Genomic DNA, 25800 nt, shown 5'->3' on the forward strand with positions numbered 1-25800 from the left:
TTCAGAGGTGTATAAATCCCTTGCATAATGAAGCGTTATGTTTTTATTACCTTAGAATGAGCTATTTCTATCTACACAGACCGTGGGTCCCCCTACATGGAATTCACAGTGTTGTTTCTGCAGTAGCCCTAAACGGACAAACTGCTCTACAGAGCGCGATTCGTAAATGCGTATCTCCTTCGGCAAAGAAGCAATAATGTGATGACATTATTCTATGCAGCAACACAGTGCATATCTCAATGTGTGACTTGGGTGTCTAAATACATGTAATGTTGTAAAACTCCCCGTCTCTGTTCTTCATCCTTAGATCCAGTGAAATTTCTTGGGGCTCCTGGAGGAAGTGACTCTTGAATTCTTCCATTCTCATTCTCTCTGTGCATATAGTGACTTGGAAAACACACACAAACCTACCGGTGAAACTGACAGATTTGAACTGACTGACTCCGGACCACAATTACCAGCACAAATGTGAAGAACTCTCTCAGTTTTTTTTTCTGCTTCCGTACAATGATGGATCATAGGAATAGGCAGGTTCTGTCCACAACTGACATTTTTCCGCTGCAGAGAGAGAAAGTTACATTGAGAGACAAGACAAATGTCTACAAACATCAAGTTTAATCATGGATTTGTGCCTAATTGTTACATTTTATATAGATGCAAACCGCTTGTATGGAACAAAGTGGTTTGGGAGTTGCTTGTATATGAGCAAACTTTTTTTAAATTGTGGTTTCTCATTCCCTACTGAAAGGTACAGTCTTATGTGCGTTGTGTAACCAAACCCCGCGAGGAAGGGGAAAGAACCTGTGGTGCTTTCGAGGACTATGTATCCCAGCATGCCTCTGCTCTGTGGGCCAGGGCTCTTCCAGAATGGGAGAAAAGCACATGGGCTATCACAGCTCTCCGGACTGTTTAGATCCCGATCGCGTGCTTGGAAACGGGAGATTTGTTTTGCATCATCCAATATTATTCGGCTTTCAGAAGGAAGAAATGTGAACAGACATTTTCGAGGCTGCATTTTGCCACGTTCACATCAGCTTCTGCCACGTAAAAACAAAACGCTTGGATTTTGAACATTGTGTCTCTAAGCTCATACAAAACTGCCAAGTTGATCTTTCATATTTTTGTTGTATTCCCTTTTAATTTGTCCCACATTGATTGGCTGTTGTCATGGTTGCCAAAAGTCCACCTTCACACATGTCCACCTCACACATATATGGATGTTATTTCGATTTGAAGAAAATGTGAGAATATATATATAAATATATATATTTTTGTTAGTCTATACATTGTAGATTTCTAAATGACAAAAAAAAACGTATTAGTTTGAAGTGTAGAGTCTATAGTGAATGCTCAAGAGACAAGTATGATGGGCCGTACGTTTTCAAAGACCACGCCTATATTTTCAGAAACAAAGTATGCACAACGCCTTCATCTGGGCAGGAGGGTTGTCCCAGGTCCCGTGACGTTGGGGATCCTATATATTATAGCCTACTCAGAGGGTCCACCCATACAAATGTTGTCTAGGGAGAGATTGGATTGAGGTAGTCAAGTTGTGTTCACTTCCAAACCTTCCTGCTTTCAGGGAAGAAGGGGCTGTATGCCACAAGAAGTGTTCTTAGGCAATGGTGTCGTGCATCAGGCAGTGTTTGCCCGTCGAGTTTGATCTCACCAACGCACACAATGCAACTTGTTTGAATGTAAGATTCAAACGTAGAGCACGCACTCAAACGTCTCCGTCAGACTGGCTAACTGTGGGTTCAGTTGTCATTTCAAGGTCTCCAACCTGTTTATCATACCGATGTCATCGTGCAGCATCGTTAAGGTTTCATTCGTTCATTGGATGTCATGTATGTGCGTGAGAAGACCTCCCAGATGATTTGATTTATATGTAGGTTCAATTTGGTGTTAAAGCCTTTGTAATTGTCACAATGTCCACAATGGATATCATTTCAAGGTAAACATTTCACCGTGAGGGGGATGAACAGTGTTGTTGTCCCAAGGTGGTTGTCCTGGAGTGTGATGGAAACGTTATCAATTCTGGATGAAGATAAAACAATGAGTTGTTGAACATTTTTATATTGTGGCCTTCTTATTCTCAAGACTCATTTTTTGAGAGTGATGCCTTGTTAGTGCCTAAACTTACTTTTATTGTAAACTTGACCTTACATTTGAAAATGCAAAAATGGGTCATCCATCAATTTCCTTTCATCAGTTTTGTTCTTCTGGAAGTATTGGCATATAGCGTTTAATCAGCTATTAGAAATATTGTAGTATAAACCTTCATATTCATTTATAATGCTGTGTTTGTGCACCTTTTGGCAATTTTGGGATACGTGTTAGACATTGATTAGAGTGGAATTGGTTTTTGGTTTTGAGATGCTAGTGTCTCTAGCCCTGCGGTCTGCGAACCGAACCAGAAATGGAAAAAGGTCTTTGATTTATTCAAATGAAGGGGCTGGAACACTAGACTTAAAAAATGATTCTCATATCAAGCCATAGCATACATTAAGCATCCATTTTCTTTGCTACATGTGGTCATTTTGAAAAAAGTGTTGGACTTATTTACCCCCCTGCTTTCTGCTTATAGTTTAATACTTTAGCTGCTGGAGGAAGGTTGTAATGTGTTTTGTTTTTTTTCCTTACTGATATGACTTTGCTCCAAGCTAATTGGATTTTATCCCCTTGGTTGCTGCAGCATTTTCTCTTGAATGTCCAACTGAGTGAACCGTTGAATGAAATGTTCATCGCGCACCACGTCGAAGTAAATTCGCTGCCCGTGATTTCCATCGTTATAAAGATGTGTGTGAATTTTACAGAACTTGGTGTCTTGCAGTTGCAGTAGGGACATGATCAATACTGCTGTTGTGTCTTCAGAGTGCCTCCGGTTTTTGTCTTTTTTTCTTTGTTTTTATAAATATATATATAAAGTAGGTATTGAGAACTGTCCTGTATATAACAGTAATGTAGCAATAAATGTGCCATTTTTAATAACAGAATTATACATTTTTTTTCAATGTCTTGCTTTGGATCTTGTATACCTTACAATGAGTTAAATAAAAGAAAACATTGTAAAAAAACTCATTACTCGTCATTTTGGGAAATATAAAGTTTTGTGCAGTCAAGATTTGTTTGAGAAAATTATTATTAGGCCTACATATAAAATTCTACTAAATTATTCAAGAACTTCGATTCAAACTATAGCAGCAACCAATCGTTTGTGATGCCTTTATACATTTGTATAATCCTAATTTGAATGTAGCATTTCTAATGTTTGTTATAAGTAGTGTCGCATAACAAACAAGTTAACTTTAATTTTATAGTAGATTAGAAATCATTACGTCCGAGCGATTACGTCAACATGTGCATCCTTCACCGCGCCAGAATTTTCTATCAGGCTTATGAATGGGCAGCCGTGGGTCCTGTCGCAGTCTTTCAACTTGTTTGTGGTGTATTCTGAATTAAAGCTTGACGACAACATGCAAAACATAGTAAAACGGATCGGACCCAAATATGTCTCCATTGTCAGAGCTTGGTAAGGTGATTTTATGTGGTGGTTTGCCATTATAATGATTATTTTGGTATCTACGAGTGGAGGGTAATCCCACTTTTAGAAGTTCGGTTTACTGTTATGATTTCCTATAATTCTGGTAATGTACACTAACAAGAATGCATTAGAATGGAAGTGTACATAAATCACGATTTAGCATAAAACTTAGTAAGTCACTTTATACACGATTTTGGAGTTTTCATTTTGTTAACACGTGTTTTCTCGCTCTTATTGTTGCAAAAGAAAACTACGCAATGCGTTTTCTATCTGTCTGTAGTATTTGCGTGTCTAAGGTTGTGTGTTTATAACATACTCTTTGAAAAAATGTTCCTTTATAATCCAGGGTTCCCACGATGGTCGGTTGGGGTACAGTAGGTGGAGTGGCTCTTGTCTATTTCACAGACTGGCGGGTTGTTTTGGATTATGTGCCTTATATCAGAGGGAAATTCAAGAAGGACAACTAACTAGCAGCCCACCTCTGTATCGTGGTTTTGGAATAAAGCGTAGGTTGGTGTCAGTGTTGCCAGATCGGGTGGACAATTTCCAGCCCAAAGTGCACTAAAACCCGCCAACCAGGCCAAAAACCCTCCCAAATTTGAACTCGCAAAAATAACGTGATATAAATGCATTGCCATGTCAATCAACGATGATAACAAGCATTTTATCTCCTCAAAACGAAGTATGACACGATGACAAAATATAATCAAAACGGATCAAACATAGCAAATGCATTATAGCGTGTTTGAAAATATGACTAATGTCCAGAAACCCCTTCAAAGCGACAATGAAGAAATCAACCAGTGACCTGGTGTGTTCCCCACCTTGCACCAATGTTTGAGGTGTTCTTTGACTGGCCAGTAGATGGCGCTAGCGCAAGGCAGGCACAAGATTGTTTTGAGACTGTACTTATTGCCTAATGTTTGCAGATTCTAAACTCATAAGTGTAATAGGTTGTAATGAAAAACAATTGTAAACAACTCTGATCTGCTAACGATTTGCTTCTTTGTTTGTACAGGGCTGATACCTGGAAATGGCCAAATGGATGTGATCATTCGTGTTTCATGACTCAACACACCACTGAATTTGAATGAGAAAGTTGAGCGTAAACTGTAAATAGTGTTCACGTTTGTAAATAGGTGAATGTCTTTTCAACGTGTGTGCTTTCATTTAGTCTAGTTAAATAGTTCGCCACTCGTGTTTGTGTTCCTAATAAAATGTAAATCACGATTGCAGCAAAGCTAGTATCCGTCTTTATTCTGACTAAGATGTATCCGAGGGGGTATTTTCGAGTAAATCCGTAAATCCAGCATGTCCCATTCTTTTCTTTCTCTTCGACCCGTTACCATGGTAACCAGTTCCCACCAAAATGCTATCGTTACCACAGATGTACTAAAATAATATCATCACTGTCAAAAACGATTCCAGCAAATTCTCATAAACAGTTCTACATTTTGAATCATGTGCAGGATTATTTAATAACACTTATTAAATAACACTTTTAAGTACGGTTTTTTTCTGCAAACTAATGTTATACCACACGACGAATGCGTTCACACGAACAAAGCAGTCTGAAAACAACACACCGCGTAAAAGTGTTTACAAATACGAATATAGCACTATATATCATTTCATATAAATAAAACAAAATGTGCTTCTCGAAGACAACGGCGCATTGTATTATCATCGGTTACCCGACTACCGGAGGGCTTTGTCTCGTTAAGTCAACCCTAATCGGGCATAATGTCTTTCATTTGTCTCATTGAAGGGGGAGGGGAGTGAAAGTATAGAGGAAGAGAGGGGGATTTAACATTCACAAAAAGGCGACACTAACAGAGAATGCACGATGGAGAAAAACGAGTAAGTACAACCGGGTTGATTGCGCAAATATATCGGGTCGCACGTCCATAATCGCGCGTGCATTTTCTGCTTACGATGTTTTACGAGCGGAGCGGTCTCTTTTGTTAATACCAGTAGTGTAGTCTCCGACCCGCCGGGGTTACTAGTGTCGCGCTTTGCGCAGTGCTTTCAAACCGAGATGGTTTTAGGGAAAATGCTATGTAAAGCACATGCTAATGCTATACATTATAATACCGCTTTAGCAACATTTCAGACAACGGGTGTGAACGGACAAAGTGCTCTCGCGAGCTATCATTAGATGAAATGACAATGGGTCCAGATTTGGCTAAATCTATGACCGGTTTTAATGTCGCGCGGGACCAGGTACAGCACACGTCCGCTTTTGTCCCACGAACGGCTATTTTTAACGCACAGGGTTCGCGAGGAATCCTTCATATTGAATTCGCTTAACGTTATTCGGGCGTTAGGCAAACACGTCTTCGGCTTTACCTGCTTTCTCGCGACGCATTTGTTTACACTCGCATAATCGCTCGTCGCGTAAAGTCTCATACACGACACTGTTGTGTTGTCATATAACATTCAGCACTTGCTTGAATTGCAGTATTAACGTGTTCACATACGTATAGTTCTGAATGATTGACACTTCGGGTTTATATTAGACAGCATCGTTCACGCTTGCTCAGCGTAGCCTCTTTTTCCAGGCGGATGAATCCTTCATTGAGTAGAAGAGCGATGAGGCTACGTTACGGCGGAATGATTTTCAGCAGTTAATTTGCGCATAAATGTAAATAGGACGAATTATACGTTGTATTTTATGAACAATAGTCGGCGGGTCCGTGGACAATCTTAAGAGACCACGGGAGTACAAAGTGGGAGTGGTCTAGTCGGAATCGGATTGTGCGCGAAGCGAAAGCCATGTGCGTTGTGTTAGGTACTGAGCACAGAGAGGGGATTGTCATGTAAAAGTAGGTCTGGCTGTGGAGGGGATCTTTGCATTTTTTTAATGGGGGCGCATGCGCACGTGAAACGCATTGAAAGTAGCGACGCAACGTCATTTGCGCAAAATAATCATCTTAATGAATTCATTTGATCGAAAAAGCACGTTTCAAAATGGTTCATCAATCATTTAATAGAAACCATAGATGTCTGTGCACAGTATGTTAAGTATTTTAGTTAAATATGATTTGTAATATTATAATACTATAAATCACATGAATAATGAATGTATAAATCATAATAGATAGATGTTTGGTTTTTCAGGAATTGTGTTACAAATTGATGCTTGCATTTCAGTTGTTTTTCAAATTATTATTATTATTATTGTCTGATACGTGAATTAGTAGTAGTACCTGTTATGAACGTTTTCGCTTTTTATGGTGCACCCTACTGTTATGCTCCCACACAAAGTTCTGTTTACATTTGAGTTCGATCACTCAAATGGAAAATATTCAGCCCCCTTACGAAACAAAACGAACATTGACCATAAACTATGATAACTATCGTTTTTGGTTTTATCTGTGCTATCGTAGCCTCAAATTTGGCATGGTTATACGACAGTAGTTATTGCTTATACATGATGTTTGTAGTACATCCTCAACAGTCAATCCTACAATTAAACACATGGAAACTACACTTTTACTATAATAAAACCAATACATTTTATAATAAATAAATACATTTTCCTAAGTACGGATTCAATCGGACATTGATACTCCGATAGCACAGGTACGTCTGTAAGACGTCTCCAAGACCTACTGCAGATGAGAAAACTCTGAGATGTCTTGCAGACGTAAAAGCAGACGGTAAAGCAGACTTCAAATAGATTTCTGCCAGATATGTGTGTGTGTGCGCGCTGTCAGGGTAATATCTGCTTTTAGAGTGTGACATCTGGAAGACGTCTATTTAATGTCTGCATTTACATCTGCAATACGTCTCAGAAAGAAACGTATACATCTCAAAGACCAGATGTTTTTACTCGGTGGATGTTTTCCAGATGTTAAGCAGACATCCTACAGATGTGCCTGTGCTATCTTGGGCAGTGCACACAGGTCTTTAGACGGAAAGGCGACCCTGTTGTTTTGTGGCTTAATCATGATGTAAACTAGAACTAGTCTACTTTGTGGTCTAAATAAACCTACTTTCAAAGGACCTTGTGTGAGCACGACACGTCATATATAGACATGACTGTTCTCTTTCTAGCAGAGGTGAGGAAGAAGAGGAAGAACAGAGGCGAGAGAGGGGGGAGGCTGGTCGTTTGTATAGCTTGTGGTATCATACTATTTAATCAATTAAAAAAACATCAGTGTTACATGTTTGCACGCCTTGACACGCTTGAAGAGCCATTGACCAAAACCAAGAGTTTGTCCAGATTTGTGCATGTGTTTTAATCAAGCACGAAATTGTCACTGTATTACCATACAGAATATTCAGTGAACTCATCATTGCATCGCACCCATGAAAACTCTACACTAACGTTTTAAATTCATTTTAATATTCTGGAACTGAAAGACAGATGTTAGAGACTTGACCTTCCACTATGGCTGCTCAGTTTGTCGTACACGACAATTGCACATCTAGACGAACAATAATACCATAAACTTAATCTGCAGATAGTCCTAGTTAGCGCATCAAATGCACACACAAATAGATTCCTACTGACATTCTGTGCGTTCACGTGTGTCTATATAAAGCATTAAAATGTCATTTCAATGTGATTTTAATGCAATCATAACTGTTTGTGAAAATATAGAAAAGCAAGATTTTTTGTAACAACGGTGTTCATGTTGTAAATACATTGTCATTTAATCATCTCAGCCTATCGGAGTTCGGCTACAGTAACAAATTGTCATTGCATGGCATTGTGTGTGTGTGTGTGTATCTGTATGCAAAAATGGATCAAAATGGGTATGTCAGATCTCTAAAAAGTGTCCTATTTTGCACACACACACAGCCCAACTGGGAAGAAGTTCCGGAGCAAGCCTCAATTGGCCCGTTACCTTGGCAACTCCATGGATCTCAGCTCCATTGATTTCCGCACGGGCAAGGTGCTCATGAGCAAGCTGAACAAGAACAGACAGAGACCCCGATATGACAACAATAGCCAGACTAAGGTGAGAGGACAACAACAGGCTTCTATCATTTATTATTCCTTGTTTACGTCTATTGGAATGATAGTTTCTGCATGGGTTTTCCATCCAGGAGGCCTTAAGCATATTTTGGGTTTTTTCTTGCTGATTTTAGCACGGCTACACTGGTCAAGCGGGTCTACCTGCATCAATAACCAGCTTAACTAGTTTGTTAAGTAACAGATCAGAATTGCCCATCTAAAAGCAGTTAAAATAGCTCTAAGCTGTTTTTACAAAATGATCATTTCTCTTTTTGCACATCTTTTTAGGGAAAACCTGACCTGAACACATCTCTCCCAGTACGACAGACTGCCTCTATCTTCAAACAGCCCGTCACAAAAGTTACCAATCACCCTAGTAATAAAGTCAAGACCGACCCACAGAAGGCCATCGACCAACCCAGACAGGTATTTCTGTTCTGTAGCTGTATTCATATTGTCAGAGGAAATGAGATGTTTGTATAGTGACAAAGCTAAAATATGTTTATCGACAGCTTTTTTGGGAGAAGAAACTGGGTGGTCTCAATGCCTTTGACATAGCAGAAGAGCTGGTGAAAACAATGGACCTCCCTAAAGGCTTACAAGGTACTGTAATATATGACTGGATCAAGTGGTAAATGTGGTCTATGTTATAAGATAAATACAGAAAATGAAAAAATTTAATCTACTACAAACGTTTCATCCGAAGAATGCAAGATAAAGAAACAAAAGCATCAACAAAGTATGCCATGGTATACACAAACAATGCTAAACACAAAGACCGAAACTTAAAACAGATGTGCATAATTCAGGCAAGGTTGAAAAAGAGACCTTCAAAATACAAGACAGAATATCAAATTAAAAGCATGAGATAAGACGATAAAGCCCAGAATAACACATATAAATAAGTTAAACCACGATATTGTGTTTGTCCTTGTTTGTTTGGTTTATTATTTGATGTATAATTATAGGCGGCAACAAACTATGTGGCTCGAACTGAACTTCCGGTTGACCTCTGATGAACCGTCTATAATTAAATATAATTAATCATTTAAAAATGTTAAAGTGAAAAGAATCCGCCATTTACTTGAAAAATATTGAATGAGCATTTTTTTTATATTTGTGTTCGTTACATATTCACAGTGAAATGTAAAAAATATTAGCTTTATAATTGCATGAGTACATCTAATACATTTCATGAATTAATTTGAAAATTCTTCACATTAAAGGAGTGGGACCTGGGTGCACAGATAAGACTCTGTTGTCGGCTATTGCCAGTGCCCTGCACACCAGTGCGGCTCCCATCACGGGCCAGCTGTCTGCTGCTGTAGAGAAGAACCCGGGAGTTTGGCTTAACACAGCTCAGCCTCTCTGTAAGGCCTTTATAGTCACAGATGAGGACATCAGGTATTTTAGATATAATCCAAAGAGGAATTCATAATATTGATATGTTATTTCCAATGTCATAAGAGGTCAAATATATATATATATATATAACTGATTTGGTATTTCTGACATATCTCTGGTATCTCAGGAAGCAAGAAGAGCTGGTGTACAGTGTTCGGAAACGACTGGAAGAGGCTTTAATGGCCGACATGTTGGCTCACGTGGAAGAAACGTCCAGCGATGGGGACACGCTTAAGGAGGAGGGAAATTGCAATGACGACAAACAGGACGTATAGCAAAGGTGCGAGCAAAGAAATCTTAAAGAACATTGTGCATTTGGGTCAACTTGACATCTCTCTCTTTAAACGGGTATTGTTGTCATGTGTTTCTTCACAGGACATCAGGATTTGTCTCAATTACCTGAACATGAGTTTCCCAACACAGTCCTTAAACTACAGCAAGACGGTCTGTTGAACAGCACTCCACGTTAACATGGCACCCATCTCCATACTTTGCTGAATATGAATTTGCGCCCACCAGTTGGGATCTCACAGAGACTGTCGGCTCAAGTTTTAATTTGTATTTTGAATATTTTATAAAAGAGAAGGCTTGAAAAAGACGTAGTAGGATGAGCTGCATTAAGTGTTTCCCACGTTTATTTTTTCTGGAGGGGGTATTTAGATATCATACGGAGATATGACAGTCAAGTCAAAACTACAATCCTCCAGTGGGTGCTAAAAAATATCACAGCTGACATAAACGGTTCTGTTTATGCACAGCCGTCCCTGCGATTAAAATAGATTTGTAAGTAAACATGAGAGAATTAATTCAGTTTAGTTGAAGTGTTTCAAGGTTCTCCAAAGAGATGTTTTGGTATATGTATTAATTCTATTCATTAGTATTAATTTCGCAATATTTTCTAAATAACAGTGTAAAGGTGTAGAATCAGTATTGTGCAGTTTAATACTGATTCAGATTCAGTTCGTACAGATTTGGTTCCTTGTTATCCACAGTTTCAGGTGTTTTATGATCTTGTTTTAGGTGAAATAAGATATTACCAGTTGTGGTTTAGAAATGGTGCAGATCTAGTCAAAATCTACTCTTTTTATTTGACATTTTGAATTCATATGGTGCTTGTGAAACTGCCTGCCTTTCATTATAAGCTATTCATACTTGACACTGAATCACATTTCCATGTGAAAAAAATCCAATTTGATATTGAAATATGAATTGTGAATTATATAAGTGATGCCTGATTCGTACGAAGTGATGTGTAAGCACCATCCTATGGTTCAGCAACTAAAAGACACATCGCCGGGTGGAAAGTATGACTTTTAAAAAGATCTATTCCACACTTTTGTTCATAGCCCACGTCAGCATGCCAACTGCCAAGTTTACTTCTGTATTTCTCAAAATAAAGTGTTCCTGTCTGTTGAACATCTCGATTGAGTTTTTTCTTTAGATTAGCATCAGAAATGTTTAGTCACCAGTGTCTTGCCATTCCTGATCCACTTCCTTGATCAAAATGTATATAAAATGATCCTTTCTATAAAATATAAAGCACTTCCATGGTTCATTGTAGACAAACATGTACATTTTGTATTTACAATTTTATTCTGTTTAAGTTTTGTATGATTTTAAAGGTAGAGTTCACCCCTAAAAAAACTGTTTGGTTAAAATGCTTTTAACCAAACAGTTCTTGGACCCCATTGACTACAATAGTAGAAAAAATTGTTTTGCTTACATTCTTTAAAATATCTTATTTTGTGTTCAATGTACAGCGGCCATTTTTCCTACTATGATAGTCAATGGGGTGCTGGAAATGTTCGGTTACAAGCATTCTAACAAATAGCGTTGTCTGTGTTCATCAAAACAAAGAAATGTATACAACAAGAATCGAGTTAATTATGATAGAATATTTATTGTTGGGTGAACTATCGCTTTAACTCCTTTTACGCAGCCTCCACAAAGATTAACCGTTAACTTACCATACAGTTAAAATGCCTGCATCCTTAACAGAACAAAGGGCAGAGGGCCCGTGACTCTATCACACACAGAAAAAGTAAGAGAACAGAGCTGTAGTTTGTTTTCTTTAGTCTGCCAATACACTAATATACTCGCCAAATTGGCCCGATGGCAACCACAGAGCTCTACACGAAGGTAGGTGTATTACAAGATATTTGTATCCGTTGTATCGCATGACGTGTTGAGCATTGTTCAACTAGAGAAAGATCAGATAGTTTTGTCATTATTTCAATAAAGCGTGAACTGATCAGACAAACAAAAATATTCCTTAAATGACTCCATATTTAGTATATTGTTTGTATGGCTACCAGTCACTAACATTGAGAGAGGTAAGCTGGTGTTAATGTTTAATGACGTAGTGAGTGTGTTTATGCTGATGAAGAACATAAAGTATCACTGGCACATGAGCTGGTTCTGATACCTGTGACAAAACCAAACATACAGACGGGGTGTCGCACAACATCTGTACTGACAATAACTGTTATATTTATATAATTATATTATATTAACTGTTATCAATACTAAACATACAAAACATATACTTGAATTTTAAGCGTGATTCATTGACTAAAGACGAAACAAAATAAACATGACTTTGGCTGCATTACACTTTACAATAAGGTTGTATTGACTAAGAATGCTGTTAAAGTCTTGTTAGTTCGAGTTCATTTGAACATTTACTAATACACTTTTTAAAATCAAAAGTTGAATCTGTTAACATTAGTAAATGCATAATGAACTATTATGAATAACCGTATTAACATTAACAAAGGTGAATACATGCTTAGTTCGTCTAAGTTCATGCATTTACTTATGTTAACAAAAATACAATCCTATTGTAATGTGTTACCCTTTATTTTTGTCTATATTACAATGGTAATCACGTCGTCATTGTGAATTCTTACAAAACACGAATTGGCCATGTACATTTTGGGTTAAAAACGTTATGCATCAGAAAATGTGGTTGTTTCTCAGGGGGCATGTGTGTGGGTGTCGGATCCAGAAGCGGTGTGGGTGTCTGCTCAGCTACTTCGAGACTATCGTCCTGGAGACCAGCAGATCCTGATCCAACTCACTGATGGCACAGTAAGATGCTACACGCACCTGTTTACTTAGACCTACACAACCTTCTATTATTGTTAGTACAACATTGGCCCCATTGACTTCCGGTTTATGGACACAAAACCATTTCTCAAAATATCCTCTTTTGTGTTGCGCGGAAGAATGAGTCACATTAAGGTTTTAAATGACATGACAGAATTCTCATTTTGGGTGAATCATCCATTTAACCTTTTTTAGTAATTCGTATCTCTATTCTTCAATAAGGAGACGGAGTATCCAGTGATGCCTCCCGCAAGCCTTCCTCCTCTGGGAAACCCTGATATTTTAGAGGGAGAGAATGACCTCACGGCTCTGACTTTTCTCCACGAGCCGGCTGTACTTCACAACTTGAGAGTGCGCTTTCTTGACTACAGTAGCATTTACACCTACTGTGGTGAGTAACAGTGCAAACAGTGGCGCACGTGTTTACATCTACAGCCCCATAACCTCCATTTTACAGGGTTTAAAGTTCACATCACTGAAATTCAATGACCATTACTCGCCGTTATATTGGCTACTGTAAAAAACATGCACGGACAAAGTGCTGACTTTGTGGAATATACGCAGCAAAATGATTTTGTATTCATTTAATATAACGCCATATTCAAATGACACATTTTGAGATCCACTCGCTTTCATTATGAAACAGGAATTGTGTTGGTGGCCCTAAATCCTTATGAACAGCTGCCCATCTATGGAGAGGAGGTTATTGATGCATACAGCGGGCAGGACATGGCTGATATGGAGCCTCATATCTTTTCGGTGGCCGAGGATGCGTACCGTACTATGATCAGGTCAGGATCAAGAAACATAGTTCATTTACAACCAAGTTATGTGATGGTTTCATGGTTTTATACTGTATGCAGGGAGGAAAAAAATCAGTCCATCATAATCAGCGGAGAGTCGGGTTCAGGAAAAACAGTATCTGCCAAGTTTACAATGCGCTACTTTGCTGTTGTGGGTGGTGCGGCCCAGCAGACTAGCGTGGAGGAGAAAGTTCTGGCATCTAATCCCATCATGGAGGTACTGGACCTCTTATCCGACCTCTTACCTTTGATGTTTAAATGAAGGTGTTTAAAAATATATATGGTCATTTTAACCTCTGCAGGCCATTGGTAATGCAAAAACAACCCGAAACGACAACAGCAGCCGTTTTGGAAAGTATATTGAGATAGGATTTGGGCACAAAGGGGATATCATTGGAGCGAATATGAGAACGTATTTGTTGGAAAAATCAAGAGTTGTTTTTCAGGTAAGTGCTTAGTAGGACGATGCTTACAGTAAAAATGTCACGTCCATCTGTCTTATTCAAGTGTTTATATACATTTCCAATGTTTTAAACACAGGCAGCTGAAGAGAGAAACTACCACATTTTCTATCAGCTTTGTGCCTCCGAGGATTTGCCAGAGTTTAGGTCACTTAAGCTTGGTAAAGCCTACATTTAAGTCTAACCAACACTTACAGTATATATATCGATAATTGTGTTTATTCCGTTGAACATTTATTGAACGCTTTGGTTAGATTCTGCGGAGAACTTTCATTACACCAACCAAGGACGAAATGTACACATTCCAGACACCGATGATGCTGTTGAACTAGAGCGCACAAGAAATGCTTTTACTGTACTGGGTATGTTAATGGAAACCACGACATCAATAGGCCTACAAACCAGAACGTTTTTTTGTCAATTAAATGGTTTATTCTTGCAGGAGTGCAGCCTGACCAGCAGATGGAGATATTTCAAATAATGGCGGCGATTCTTCATCTCGGGAACGTCACCATACAAGCCAGTGGTCGTGGCGGAGAACGTAGCTACATTGACGTACGAGCGTTTTTTCTCAAATTATGAAATATCCTGAATGAGTATTTGCTAACCATGACTACTTTTTTTACGGTGAAGTACAACTGTGGAGCTCTTGGTGATGTCAATACATTCAGAAATATGTATATTTCATTTTCTTACAAATTAAAGAGCAACATCAAGGGGCTACTTGTTAGTTTGTTAAAGGGATAGTTCACACAAAATTGAAGTTTCTGTCAACATTTGCTCACCCCCATTTCATTACATACCTGTATAAATTACTTTGTTCTGATGAACACGGAGAAAGATATTTGTAAGAATTATGGCGATTTTCAATTCTGTGACATCATTGACTGCCATAGTCAAAGGTGTCCCAGAACTCTTGGTGTTCCTAAATTCTCCAAAATATGTCACTTTGTGTTCAAAAGAACAAAAAAATAAAATGTTGGTCCTACTATAGTAGTGGATGATGTCATTCTACAATCATCTTCAACCTCCGAGATCTCGGATGTCCAAATTCATTGTTTTTCAGGAGATGGAAAACGATTGAATATGGTGTTGTCAAAGTTGACAAACAATTTGTAATACTTTTTATTTGTTAGGCTATATTTGCCAAAACACAGTGACACATAAAGGGGGACTAATAATGATTTATGGCAGCAGCGATATGCTAATATGGAAAACGTTCTCATCGATCGTACTGGCAGGCCCATGACCGTTCTCTGGCCATCTTTGCCAAGCTTTTGGGAGTGGAAGGTGCTCAGATGGCACAATGGCTGTGCCACAGGCGATTGGCGGTGGGTGGGGAGATGCTGGTGAAGCCAATGACAGGACAACAGGCCACTGAGGCTCGAGACGCTTTGGCTAAACATATGTATGAGCAACTGTTCACATGGACCGTACTGAGGCTCAACTCATCTTTAAGAGCACACAGGCAACAGCCCAAGTCCTTTATAGGTGTTCTTGATATATACGGGTGAGAGACGAATACTACATCTACAAAAGAAAAGAAAATGAACTGTATTGATTACATCCTTTCTGTTAATTGATCCTTTCTCTGTGTTTATAGGTTTGAAACGTTTGACAGGAACAGTTTTGAACAATTCTGTATAAACTATGCCAATGAGAAGCTACAGCAGCAGTTCAACAGGGTATGTCATTCCAAACCTGTATGACTTTCTTCTGCAGAACACAAAAGAAGATATTTTGAAGAACGTTCGTAACCAAACGACATTGGATTTTGAGAGATGTCTCCGTGGTTTTGCGTTCAAGTCAATCTTCTTTTGTGCTACACAGAATAAAGAGTCATATGCAGGTTTTGAAGCATGCGAGGGTGAATAAATATTGACTGAATTTTTATATTTGGCTGGACTATCCCTTTAAATCTGTTTTTCCTCAGCATGTCTTTCAGTTGGAGCAGGAAGAATATCTACGTGAGGAGCTTCCCTGGAACCGCATCGAGTTTAGTGATAACCAGCCGTGTATTGCTCTCATCGAAGGTCAGCTGGGTCTTCTTGATCTTCTGGATGAAGAGTGCAGGGTGAGAAAACTTTACACTGATTCAGAAACTCCATTAAATGTCATAATATCCCATAATGCACCACATGGGAGGTGACTTAACCAGCCAAACTCTGTCTTACTTAAGGCCTTCTTGTGTGTTGTAGATTTGAATTGTGATTTAAATCTGTTCTAGATGCCAAAAGGCTCAGATGAGAACTGGGCTCAGAAGCTTTACGATCAGCACCTGGACCATAGCGCTCATTTTCGGAAACCGCGCATGTCTAACTCTGCCTTCATCGTTCTGCACTTTGCCGATACGGTCAGACATATTTACACGGCATGTTGTAACCTGAAACTTATACTATTTATTTATAATATTAATTATGATACTGTTTCTTCTTTAGGTGCAGTATGAGTGTGACGGCTTTTTAGACAAGAACCGAGACACAGTATTTGAAGAGCCCATTAACATTCTAAGAGCCAGTCAGGTATTGTTTGGATAATTTCTGAGTTGTAGTGCTTGTAATTGCTGTTTTACTTAATCATATCTTTTTCAGTCAGAGCTGGTCGCTGAACTGTTCCAGAAAGAGCCGGCAGGGGAGGTCCTGCCCAACTCTTCTCTACCGAACGGAAGCCTGCGGCACTCGGGGAAGAGAGCGCACCGTGAGCACAAACTTACTGTTGGCTTTCAGGTGAACAAGCTCTCTTGATACCTGTTTGAAAACAAAATTGGACAGTTCACCCAAAAATGACTCATCCTCAAGTTATTCAAAACCTGAATGCATTTCTTTGTTTGTTTGTACACAAAGAATGATATTTGGAAAAGTGGTAGCAACTGAGATTTTTGTCACCATTGACTACCCTAGTTGGAAAAAATATTGTGTATTTTATGTTCACAAAAGATTTAGGAAAATACACAGTTCTGGGGCAGCTATAACTACCATTTTTTGACAACGCCATATAGTGTACGTTCGGGGTGGAGATTCATGTGCGCACAATCTTTCTCTGACTGGGATTTACAAAGGGATTTTTGCGCAGGTTCTGGTGTACTAAACCTAGCTACCCTTTTAGGATGAAATCTACGGCGAGTTTTATACATGAGTCCCCTCTTAGGTCTCAGTTTTTACGTCGTATTATGTCTTTGTGTCCAGTTTCGGCAGTCTCTGCAGGTCTTAATGGAAACCCTGAACAGCACAACCCCACATTACGTCCGCTGCATAAAACCCAACGACCTCAAACAGCCCTTTCTGTAAGGAAGAAATCGTAACTATTCATTGTGTTCGGTTCTATCTGTGTGTGTGTAATCTCATCCCTTTTCATCTCAGATTCGATCCCAAGCGAGCGGTGCAGCAGTTGCGAGCATGTGGAGTCTTGGAGACCATCCGCATTAGCGCTGCGGGATACCCCTCCAGGCATGTCACCGATCAGTCTGTTCTACCCCTGAGATAATCCTCTCAAGCTTCCCTATCATAGCTCACACATGCCGTTGTTCCTTCATCTCTGACTTTTCCTCCTCCAGATGGACGTATGAGGAGTTTTTCACCCGGTACCGTGTTCTGCTGCGTGGGTCGATTTCCACGGATGACGTGCGGCGCTCTTGCCAGAGAACCCTTCCTGACCTTATCCCTGACCCAGAGCAGTACTACTTCGGCAAGACCAAGGTCTTCTTCCGTGCCGGGCAGGTTGCGGTGCTGGAGAAGCTGAGAGGGGATAAACTGCATGCAGCGGGGGTTTTGATCCAGAGCTTGGTGAGAGGCTGGCTTCAGCGTAAGCAGTATCAGAAGCTCCGATGGGCCGCCCTTATTCTGCAGCGTTATATTAGAGGAACCCTGGCCCGCAGGTGAGTTAAAAACCGACTTGCATTTTATGTTTTTCATTGTTCGTCAATTGTGTAGTTTGTTGTGTTAAGCAGACACTCATGAACTCACTTTGAAGTGCCTACTTAATGTTACACAACCATTAGGTCGGTGTGGAGTTTCCGTTACACCAGGGCTGCTTTAATCCTCCAGAAGACGTACCGCATGCTTGCTGTTCGACAGCTTTATCTGACCATCAGAGAGGCCGCCATCAAAATCCAGTCCTTTATCAGAGGCGCCCAGGCTCGACGTATTTACAGACAGGTGAAATTATTTAAAGATGAAATTTGTTTTTATATGCAATGAAACCAAATAACTGATTGATGAACTAATTGATCTTTTCCCAGTTGCTGGTAGAGCGGGCAGTAGTTTTTTTACAGGCACGGGTGCGAGGATGGCTGGCCCGGTGCAGGTTCAGGCTTATCAGAGGTGCGGTAGTGTTCCTGCAGTGCTGCGTGCGCAGGTGCGCAGCACGTAAAGTGCTGCGACGCTTACGTGCTGAGGCACGATCGGTGGAGAGATTCAGAGAACTGAACAAAGGCATGGAGGTCAAACTCATGCAGCTACAGCTCAGAGCCGATCAACAGGTGGGAAAACAGAATGATGTATTTGAGATTGTGAATTTGTATGATTTGTTTTCGCTACCATATACTGTATGAGTTGAGCGGTTTGTGTTTAAATGAGTAGATCATGAATAATAAATCAACATAAATCATGTTTTTTATTATGCATTGATTTTATTGTGAAACAAATTGAAAAATAATAAAACGTTATCTCAATTATTAGGGCTGTTATACAATTCATCACGATTAATGGCGTTTGGAATAAAAGTGTCTGTGCATATTAATTTTGTATTTATAAACATGCATGCATTTATTACATTTTTTAAATGAAATGTAAATATAAATAAACACATCTAAATATGTCCTTATATTTAAATTGATATGTTTATAAAAATAAAATTAATATGCAAAGTACACAGACATATATTATGTAAACACAAACTTTTATTCTGGAATGCGATTAATCACAATTAATTATTAAACAGACCTAAAATGCTAATATTTACGTTTAATACAGTATAAAAAATTGATTTAATAAATACAATTATTTCTGAAATATATAAATAATATGGAATATATAAGCCATATTCAGCTGGGGTTCGAGAAGCTATTTTAACATTGCAAAAAGTGCACACTTACCCTTTAAATAATGTTATGTAAACTGGAACACGCGTGTCATCTATCAGGCGAGAAAGAGTGCGTCTCTGAGGGAGACCCTACAGGCCGAGCGAGAAGCTCACAGCTCTGAACTGGAACAGCTGCGCTCCAGCCTTCTGAAACTCCAGACCCAACTGCAGGAGAACATCATCGCAGCTCCCTTGATCACAGAGAAGCAGAAGGAAGAGAGGAGGAGAGCAGAGGAAAGACATGCTCAAGAGATCCTCCACCTTAAACAGGTGAACATTCGGATGCGAGCGTGCCTAGAACTTTTCTTTCCTTGATATCCACCACCTTTGTTTCATTTACTTCCTGTTTATTTTAGGAAATCGAGGCCATTCGAGCTGAGGGAAAGGCCTTGGAGAAAGAGAGGGATGATCTTGCCATTCTTTTACAGGAACATGAGAAATCTCAGCAGGGTAATTTCATTTGTACAACATATAAAGGAACAGCACTGCCTTATTATAATATAATATAGTATAATATAAAAAATATGATTAAATTAAATTACATTTGCATCATTTTTGTTGTTTGTGTCATTGTGGATGTTTGGTCAACTATGGGCTGCATCCTCACAATTTTTGCACCAATGTATATAAATGTGTTTCAGAGAGCCGTCGGCAGACTGTGGATCAAGCAGATGCATCGTTGCGGTCAGAGCTGGAGGAGGAGAGGAGAAGATATCAGAGTTTACTCAGAGAGTTTACAAGACTGGAGCAAAGATATGACAACTTGAGAGACATGAGCATGTTTAGCAACAATGAGGTACATCATAGATAGATGGGTAGATATGTATTATAATATATTATCTAGTCCTTACTTCAAGTAAGGATCTATTGACAGAAATGCAATAGGTGTATAAAGACCTTACATAATGAAGCGTGATGTTATTAATACCTTAGAATGAGCTTTTTCTATCTAAATACACCGCGGGTCCCCCAAGTTTTTTCTACAGCAGCCCTAAATGGACCAACCTCCCTAAAGTGCGCGTTTCATAAATACGTTATCTTATTTGGGAAAGAAGAGAAACCGTGACGTCCTGTAAGAGCCAGCGTAGTGCTTTGAAAGGGAGAGGTGACGGGTGGCTTGAGCTGTTGGTTTCAGCTTGCAACCTCACCACTAGATGCCACTAAATTTCATACCCTGGGCCTTTAATGGAATAACGCGTGTGTCTTACCCTGCAGCGTTCCCGTGGACACAGGCGAACAGATTCCACTGTGTCTTTGGAGGCCCTTTCACCTGTCTCCACGCCCTTCTCGAGCTCGCCCGTCTTCCCATCGCCTGAGGAGGTCAGGAGAGTCAGCGTGACATCACCTACTGACAGGAGACTATGGAGCACCGAACAACCCATGGTACGATTTAGAATCACAATGTATCGAATTGGCATACAAATATATTGCAGTCTATCTGATAGGCAGGTATACTAAACATTAAAATCGAATGAAGCATCATTTCTAACCAAATGGAAATACCTGTAGGATGTCCTAATGGAGAATGTGGGCGTGGCCAAGGACACGGCAGAGAAGATGAAGGGAGAAGATCTAAGACACGCCTATGACGCTGTTCGAGTGGCCAACAAGTCAGTTTCCTCCACTCTAAGACCAAAGCATTTGAGGTCTTATGAATTGTGCCAATTGTGTCATGTGATCACTGGTTTGACGGTTTCAGGTTTTTAGAGACACAGCTCTTATCTCAGAGAGCACAATGGGAGGAAGAGATATCTGCTCTCAGAATAAAACCTCAGGAGGCTCAAGATACAGCTGTAGATGCAGATTTAAAGGTGCTCAATTCCACCTGCACCCAAATTCTCACTTTATCATGTCATTCGGTCAGCACTGCATGCTTTGTTGAACGTTCATTTTTGTGCCGTGTGTTTTTGAAGGATCTGGCAGAGCAGGTAGCGGTGAGAGATCAGGAATGTTCCCGACTACGACGTGAACTTAAGGAACTCAAACACACTGTGACGCTCAGGAGAATTTTATCATACGCAGGTCTGTGTAGGTCATACTTTAAAAACATACAGTAGACACAAAAGCGTTATGTATCCTCCTCAGTCACAAACATGGTACGATCACATTTACGGCACACTGTAGATAGCTTATAAGTACATCGAATGTGTGTTTAATGTCTGTTTTGTTCAGGTCCTGCCGTGGCAGAATCTCAGGATCCATCTCCAGCCCTTCAGAAGAACCAGATGCTCACCGGACTGCTGGAGTGCAGGAAAAAAGATGAAAACAAACTCATCAAACACCTGATAACAGGTGAACCACACGCGCAAACAACGAACAGTCAGCAAGCAAGATCGCCAATTTTATTCATGACCGTTCATTGTGAGGGACAGGGTGGTGATGATATGTGTGTGACAGATATGCGGGTGGAGGTCGGCCTTTCTTTGCCGTCTGGCCTGGCGGCGAGGGTTCTGTTCCTGTGCATACGACAGGCGGACTGTAGTGGGGATCAGACGCGAGTCAAGGGGCTTTGTGGTGCAGCTGTGGGCGGCATAAAAAACACCTTGAAGGTGAGCAACAGACTTGTGTACGGTATAAAACGTGTGTCCATATTGTGTTTTACTTATACATTGATATATTATACATACTGTACATAGTTCACCAACTATATAATCACTTTACATGTATTTTTGAATTATGTTTAAAATACTTTAACTGTCACTATACTTGTGATTCTTGTAGAAATATGGCCATGATTTGGACATGACTGCTATGTGGCTGAAGAACGCTTACCTGCTCAAAGATCTGCTCCAGCAGCACTCTCCTCGACAGGTGACTCATCTACAATCATCTGTACATCAAATTCTGACGTTTGCTTTATTTTCTGTAATGATTTAACTTAAAATACATGCTTTTGCACATTTGTTAATGGGTCCAGTGTGCAATTCCTTCGGTTAAAAATACTTTTCCGAGTATCCGGACACAGATTGACACAGCCACACCAACCGATGGCGTATGAACGGAGCGGGATTATGTCATCTTCTGACTAATGGCCAATATGTTTCACATATTTCACATTTTGTATTCGTGCTTGTTTACATTAAGCTTGGTAGGCAGAAAACCTGTTAATATACAGAGCTTTACACCATTTATGTAGGATTTATATGTTCTCCTGTAGGATATGAAGGGCTCAGAGGAGCTGGTGCCTCTCGTGACAGATATACAGGAGTCTGTCCGAGCGCTCAGTGATCTCTGTATTCAGGCATATCAGCAACTGTTGTCCATCTCGGAGAGTCGCCTGCAACCCATCATTGGTATTTTCACACAAACACCTAAACGTTGTCTATCTCGCATGTTGCCAGTATATAACATACATCTGTGCTACTCAGTACCAGCCATGCTTGAAAGTGAGACTATCCCTGGTCTGTCTGGATCATCAGTAAAGCTGAGCAGCGGTCGCAAGCGTGCAGCGTCAGATCCCCGCGCTCCTGCAGAGGGGGCTAGTATGTCGGCGGTTCTGAGGGAACTGGGAGCGTTACACACCGCGCTGTCCCGTCAAGATCTGGCCTCGGCCCTGCTAGAACAAGCCTTCCATCAGCTCATCCACTTGTTGGCCACCACCACCCTCAACAGCCTGCTGCTGCGCAAGGACATGTGCTGCTGGAACCGTGGTCTTCAGATCAGGTCCGAGCTGCTCTGTTCATCATTATAGATCTTGAAATTCATTTTTAGTACCACTCTGGTCCAGAAGAACTTTCTCTTTCAGTTTTTTACTGAAAATACAACCAACAGAACATTTATAACTGAATCGAAATGTTAAACAAGTAGCTTTAAGATTTATTTATGTACGATTTATGTTTACATTTTGCAAAGCGGCCTTTAATTTATGGTTGGAGTTATAATCCTTTTAAACTTTGTTTTATTAACATTCATGTTTGTTTTTATTTATTTAAATTCTTGTATGTTTATTTACGTATGTGTAATTGTCCTGTCTTTCTGTATGTCATTGTTCTAAAATTTTTACTTTAAAGCTGCTTCGCAACAATCCAAATTTGCAATATACACAATGCAATATACGCATTTTAAGAAAAATATTCTATACAATAAGGCAACATATTTTGTATGTATTTTTGTTGATTTATATACATTGGAAAGGGAGTTAACAGTAGTATTTATATACTATAAACTATAAATACTTTTCTATTTCTCTCAGGTATAATGTGAGTTTGCTGGAGGAGTGGCTGCGGAGTCGTTCACTACAGACAGGGGGTGCTGTGACTTCTCTTGAACCCTTGATACAAGTGGCTCAGCTTCTTCAAATGGGCAAAAGGACTGAAGCTGATGGACAAGCCATGGTCAAAACCTGCAACGCACTGACCAACCAGCAGGTGGGGTTGATACTATACAACATATTCAATTAAAATATTTAGGTTTTTTGAATATTCTTAACATGTGCCATTTACTTTAGATCGTGAAGATTTTGAGCCTGTATACTCCTCAGAGTGATACTGAAGAAAGGGTGACACTTAATTTCATTCGTATAGTACAGGTAAGTTGAAAAGACCTTATGCCAATCAAATGTGATCTGTTTAAAGTATAAGAATCATAGCAAGGGATTTTATGTAGTTTTGCTGAGGGTGATAATGTCGTTTTCTATGTGGGGTTTCCCAGGGGTTGCTGAAGGGGCGGTCTGAAGGGCAACCACCACAGCTTCTGCTGGATGTCAGGCGGGTTTTCCCCGTCACCTTCCCTTATCAGCCGCCAGCACCAGCCAGCGACGCACAGTTCAAAATCCCAGAATCCCTAAAGATCTCATTCCTTCGCAGAATCTGAGGTCGTTCGTCTGCTGTAGAACTTCAATTTTTTATTTAGTCTTACTAATAACTTTACTTAAAATACTCAAATAGGAATATAAAATGAGATGTTAGGTTAGGCTTTTTTTATTAAGGAATGCTAAATGCTTTCTACTAATATTACAAAGATTGTTTTTTAGTAGTAATAGTTAAAATAGTAAGTTTGAAGTAATCTTGATTTCTAAACTTCTAGTCTTAAAGCGAATGCACATTCTTCTAAAAACAGAAAAGTTGTGTTTTTAAAGTTTAAAAACATAATATTTTTCAGGTTATGTCACCAGTGGTTGACTAAACATGCCTCAACCGATCACACAGTGATAAAAGAAGAACTCAACAAAATATGTATTTTATCATCCATTTATTGGAATTAGAAACGAACCAAGGCCTGGCACACGTTTTACCTCCATCCCCGATAAGAACGATCATATTTAGAAAAAACGAAAATTAGAAACATCTTTGTATAAAAAAACTCTCATGCTAGTACTCTGTATCACTACACATCAGTATTACATATGTATATATTCACAAGCCTTTCAAAAATAGAAAATAATACCCCAATATCAAAATAAATGACAAAGAAAACCATTTCAATATCACAATAAAGATACATGCTGGCACAAGAGAAAATCTTTCCCAACATGCACTGCTTCTTATATACAGGCAAGTCACTGACTGAGCGTGCACAAACATAAGATGGTGGAATAGACATAGCTCAAGGTGCTTAATATTTCAGTTTGATAAGTAATGCAATCAAGATCATTTCGCTCTAAGATTTTCACAATGCGTGGCAGGTTTGTCATTTAGAGTAAATCCAACCACAGGAAGGAATGGACATCTTGTGCTTTTCTAATATGGCGGATTGTTTGGCAGTGAAATGGCAGGGCTCATCAGCGGTTACTATGGCAACTCTATAGGAGTCATTCTCAGAGGTGTGAATGCAGAGATTGAGAAACACAAAGAGACTATATTTCCCATGATTCTACTTAAAACGTCACTTAGGAAATAATCCGGTCGGTATAGGGTAGAGTGACATATCAAGGGTGTAGAAAAATGAACGTTTAAGTAATCTTTAAACGTTTTGAGACCTGTGACCGCATGGGTCAGACAGCAGAATTTGATGTAAATGAATCAAAATTTTGCGGTTATTCATCACACTTAATACAGTTAAATTTCAATCCCTATTTTTAGATAAACATATAATTCGATTTTACTAAAACAGGCAACTTTGGTGTCTAATACAAGCCGTGTCAATCCAGCACATACGCACGGTTTACACCATCGTGCCAAAGCACATTGCTAAACGGCATAGACAGGCCACTCACGCTTATGGATAAATGAACAGACCCCAAAACCATATTAGATACACAAAGACTTGTGAAGAAAGAGCTACCGCAAGCCTCTTTTTTATAATCGGCTGGTGCTTCTAAAAGTTTGCATAATGTTCAAAGATCTGACCCTTAGGGGGTTGGTCCCTATTAAAGAGCGTTTCTTGAAAGTTACGTTATGTATGGGGTATGACAATAAAGCATCCTTTAAAGGATGCAGGTATGAAAGAAGGGTAAATATGAGGAGAAGAGTCTCGCTGAAATCGTTCCCCTTCTGC

General features: G+C 39.5%; 3 protein-coding genes across 12 annotated transcripts in view; all 3 read left to right on the plus strand.

Moving 5' to 3' along the window:
• tcf3b (transcription factor 3b) overlaps positions 1-4781 on the plus strand; it is a 22915-nt gene extending 18134 nt beyond the window's left edge. For 4 of the 8 annotated variants that reach the window (XM_079470962.1, XM_079470964.1, XM_079470966.1 and 1 more), the window contains one exon: positions 4563-4781. The gene's annotated coding sequence lies outside the window, so the exon portion shown is untranslated. Of the gene's footprint in view, positions 1-307; positions 448-4562 lie in introns of those variants that run through there. The other 4 variants (XM_079470961.1, XM_079470967.1, XM_079470965.1 and 1 more) reach the window with 1 other exon arrangement.
• On the plus strand, positions 4563-11328 carry mbd3b (methyl-CpG binding domain protein 3b). Of its 3 annotated transcripts, XM_079470969.1 has the most exons (8): positions 5315-5404; positions 7604-7672; positions 8355-8514; positions 8799-8936; positions 9023-9113; positions 9737-9914; positions 10042-10194; positions 10290-11328. In XM_079470969.1, exons 1-7 carry the CDS (start codon positions 5391-5393, stop codon positions 10187-10189), a joined length of 798 nt encoding a protein of 265 aa, XP_079327095.1. In that variant the 5' UTR covers positions 5315-5390; the 3' UTR covers positions 10190-10194; positions 10290-11328. The 3 variants fall into 3 exon arrangements, with proteins under 3 accessions (XP_079327097.1, XP_079327096.1, XP_079327095.1); XM_079470971.1 differs by lacking the exons at positions 5315-5404; positions 7604-7672 and adding an exon at positions 4563-4656; XM_079470970.1 differs by lacking the exon at positions 7604-7672 and having other exon boundaries at positions 5083-5404.
• A 698-nt stretch (positions 11329-12026) lies between these two features.
• On the plus strand, positions 12027-24177 carry LOC306902988 (unconventional myosin-Va; the record flags this gene model as incomplete). The annotated part of the gene is made up of 35 exons (XM_079471908.1): positions 12027-12053; positions 12894-13004; positions 13245-13413; positions 13669-13813; positions 13886-14042; positions 14128-14271; positions 14366-14447; positions 14541-14648; positions 14729-14841; positions 15528-15796; positions 15890-15971; positions 16220-16360; positions 16514-16639; positions 16725-16808; positions 16878-17012; positions 17472-17569; positions 17646-17732; positions 17840-18160; positions 18284-18440; positions 18524-18763; positions 19426-19635; positions 19722-19815; positions 20007-20161; positions 20581-20748; positions 20875-20975; positions 21065-21224; positions 21279-21387; positions 21538-21657; positions 21763-21914; positions 22087-22176; positions 22523-22658; positions 22734-23028; positions 23558-23732; positions 23813-23893; positions 24016-24177. 35 exons carry the CDS (start codon positions 12027-12029, stop codon positions 24175-24177), a joined length of 5004 nt encoding a protein of 1667 aa, XP_079328034.1.
• Positions 24178-25800: the final 1623 nt, after the last annotated feature.

This window comes from Barbatula barbatula, assembly GCF_947034865.1.
Source record: "Barbatula barbatula genome assembly, chromosome: 13".
Lineage (NCBI taxonomy): Eukaryota > Metazoa > Chordata > Actinopteri > Cypriniformes > Nemacheilidae > Barbatula > Barbatula barbatula.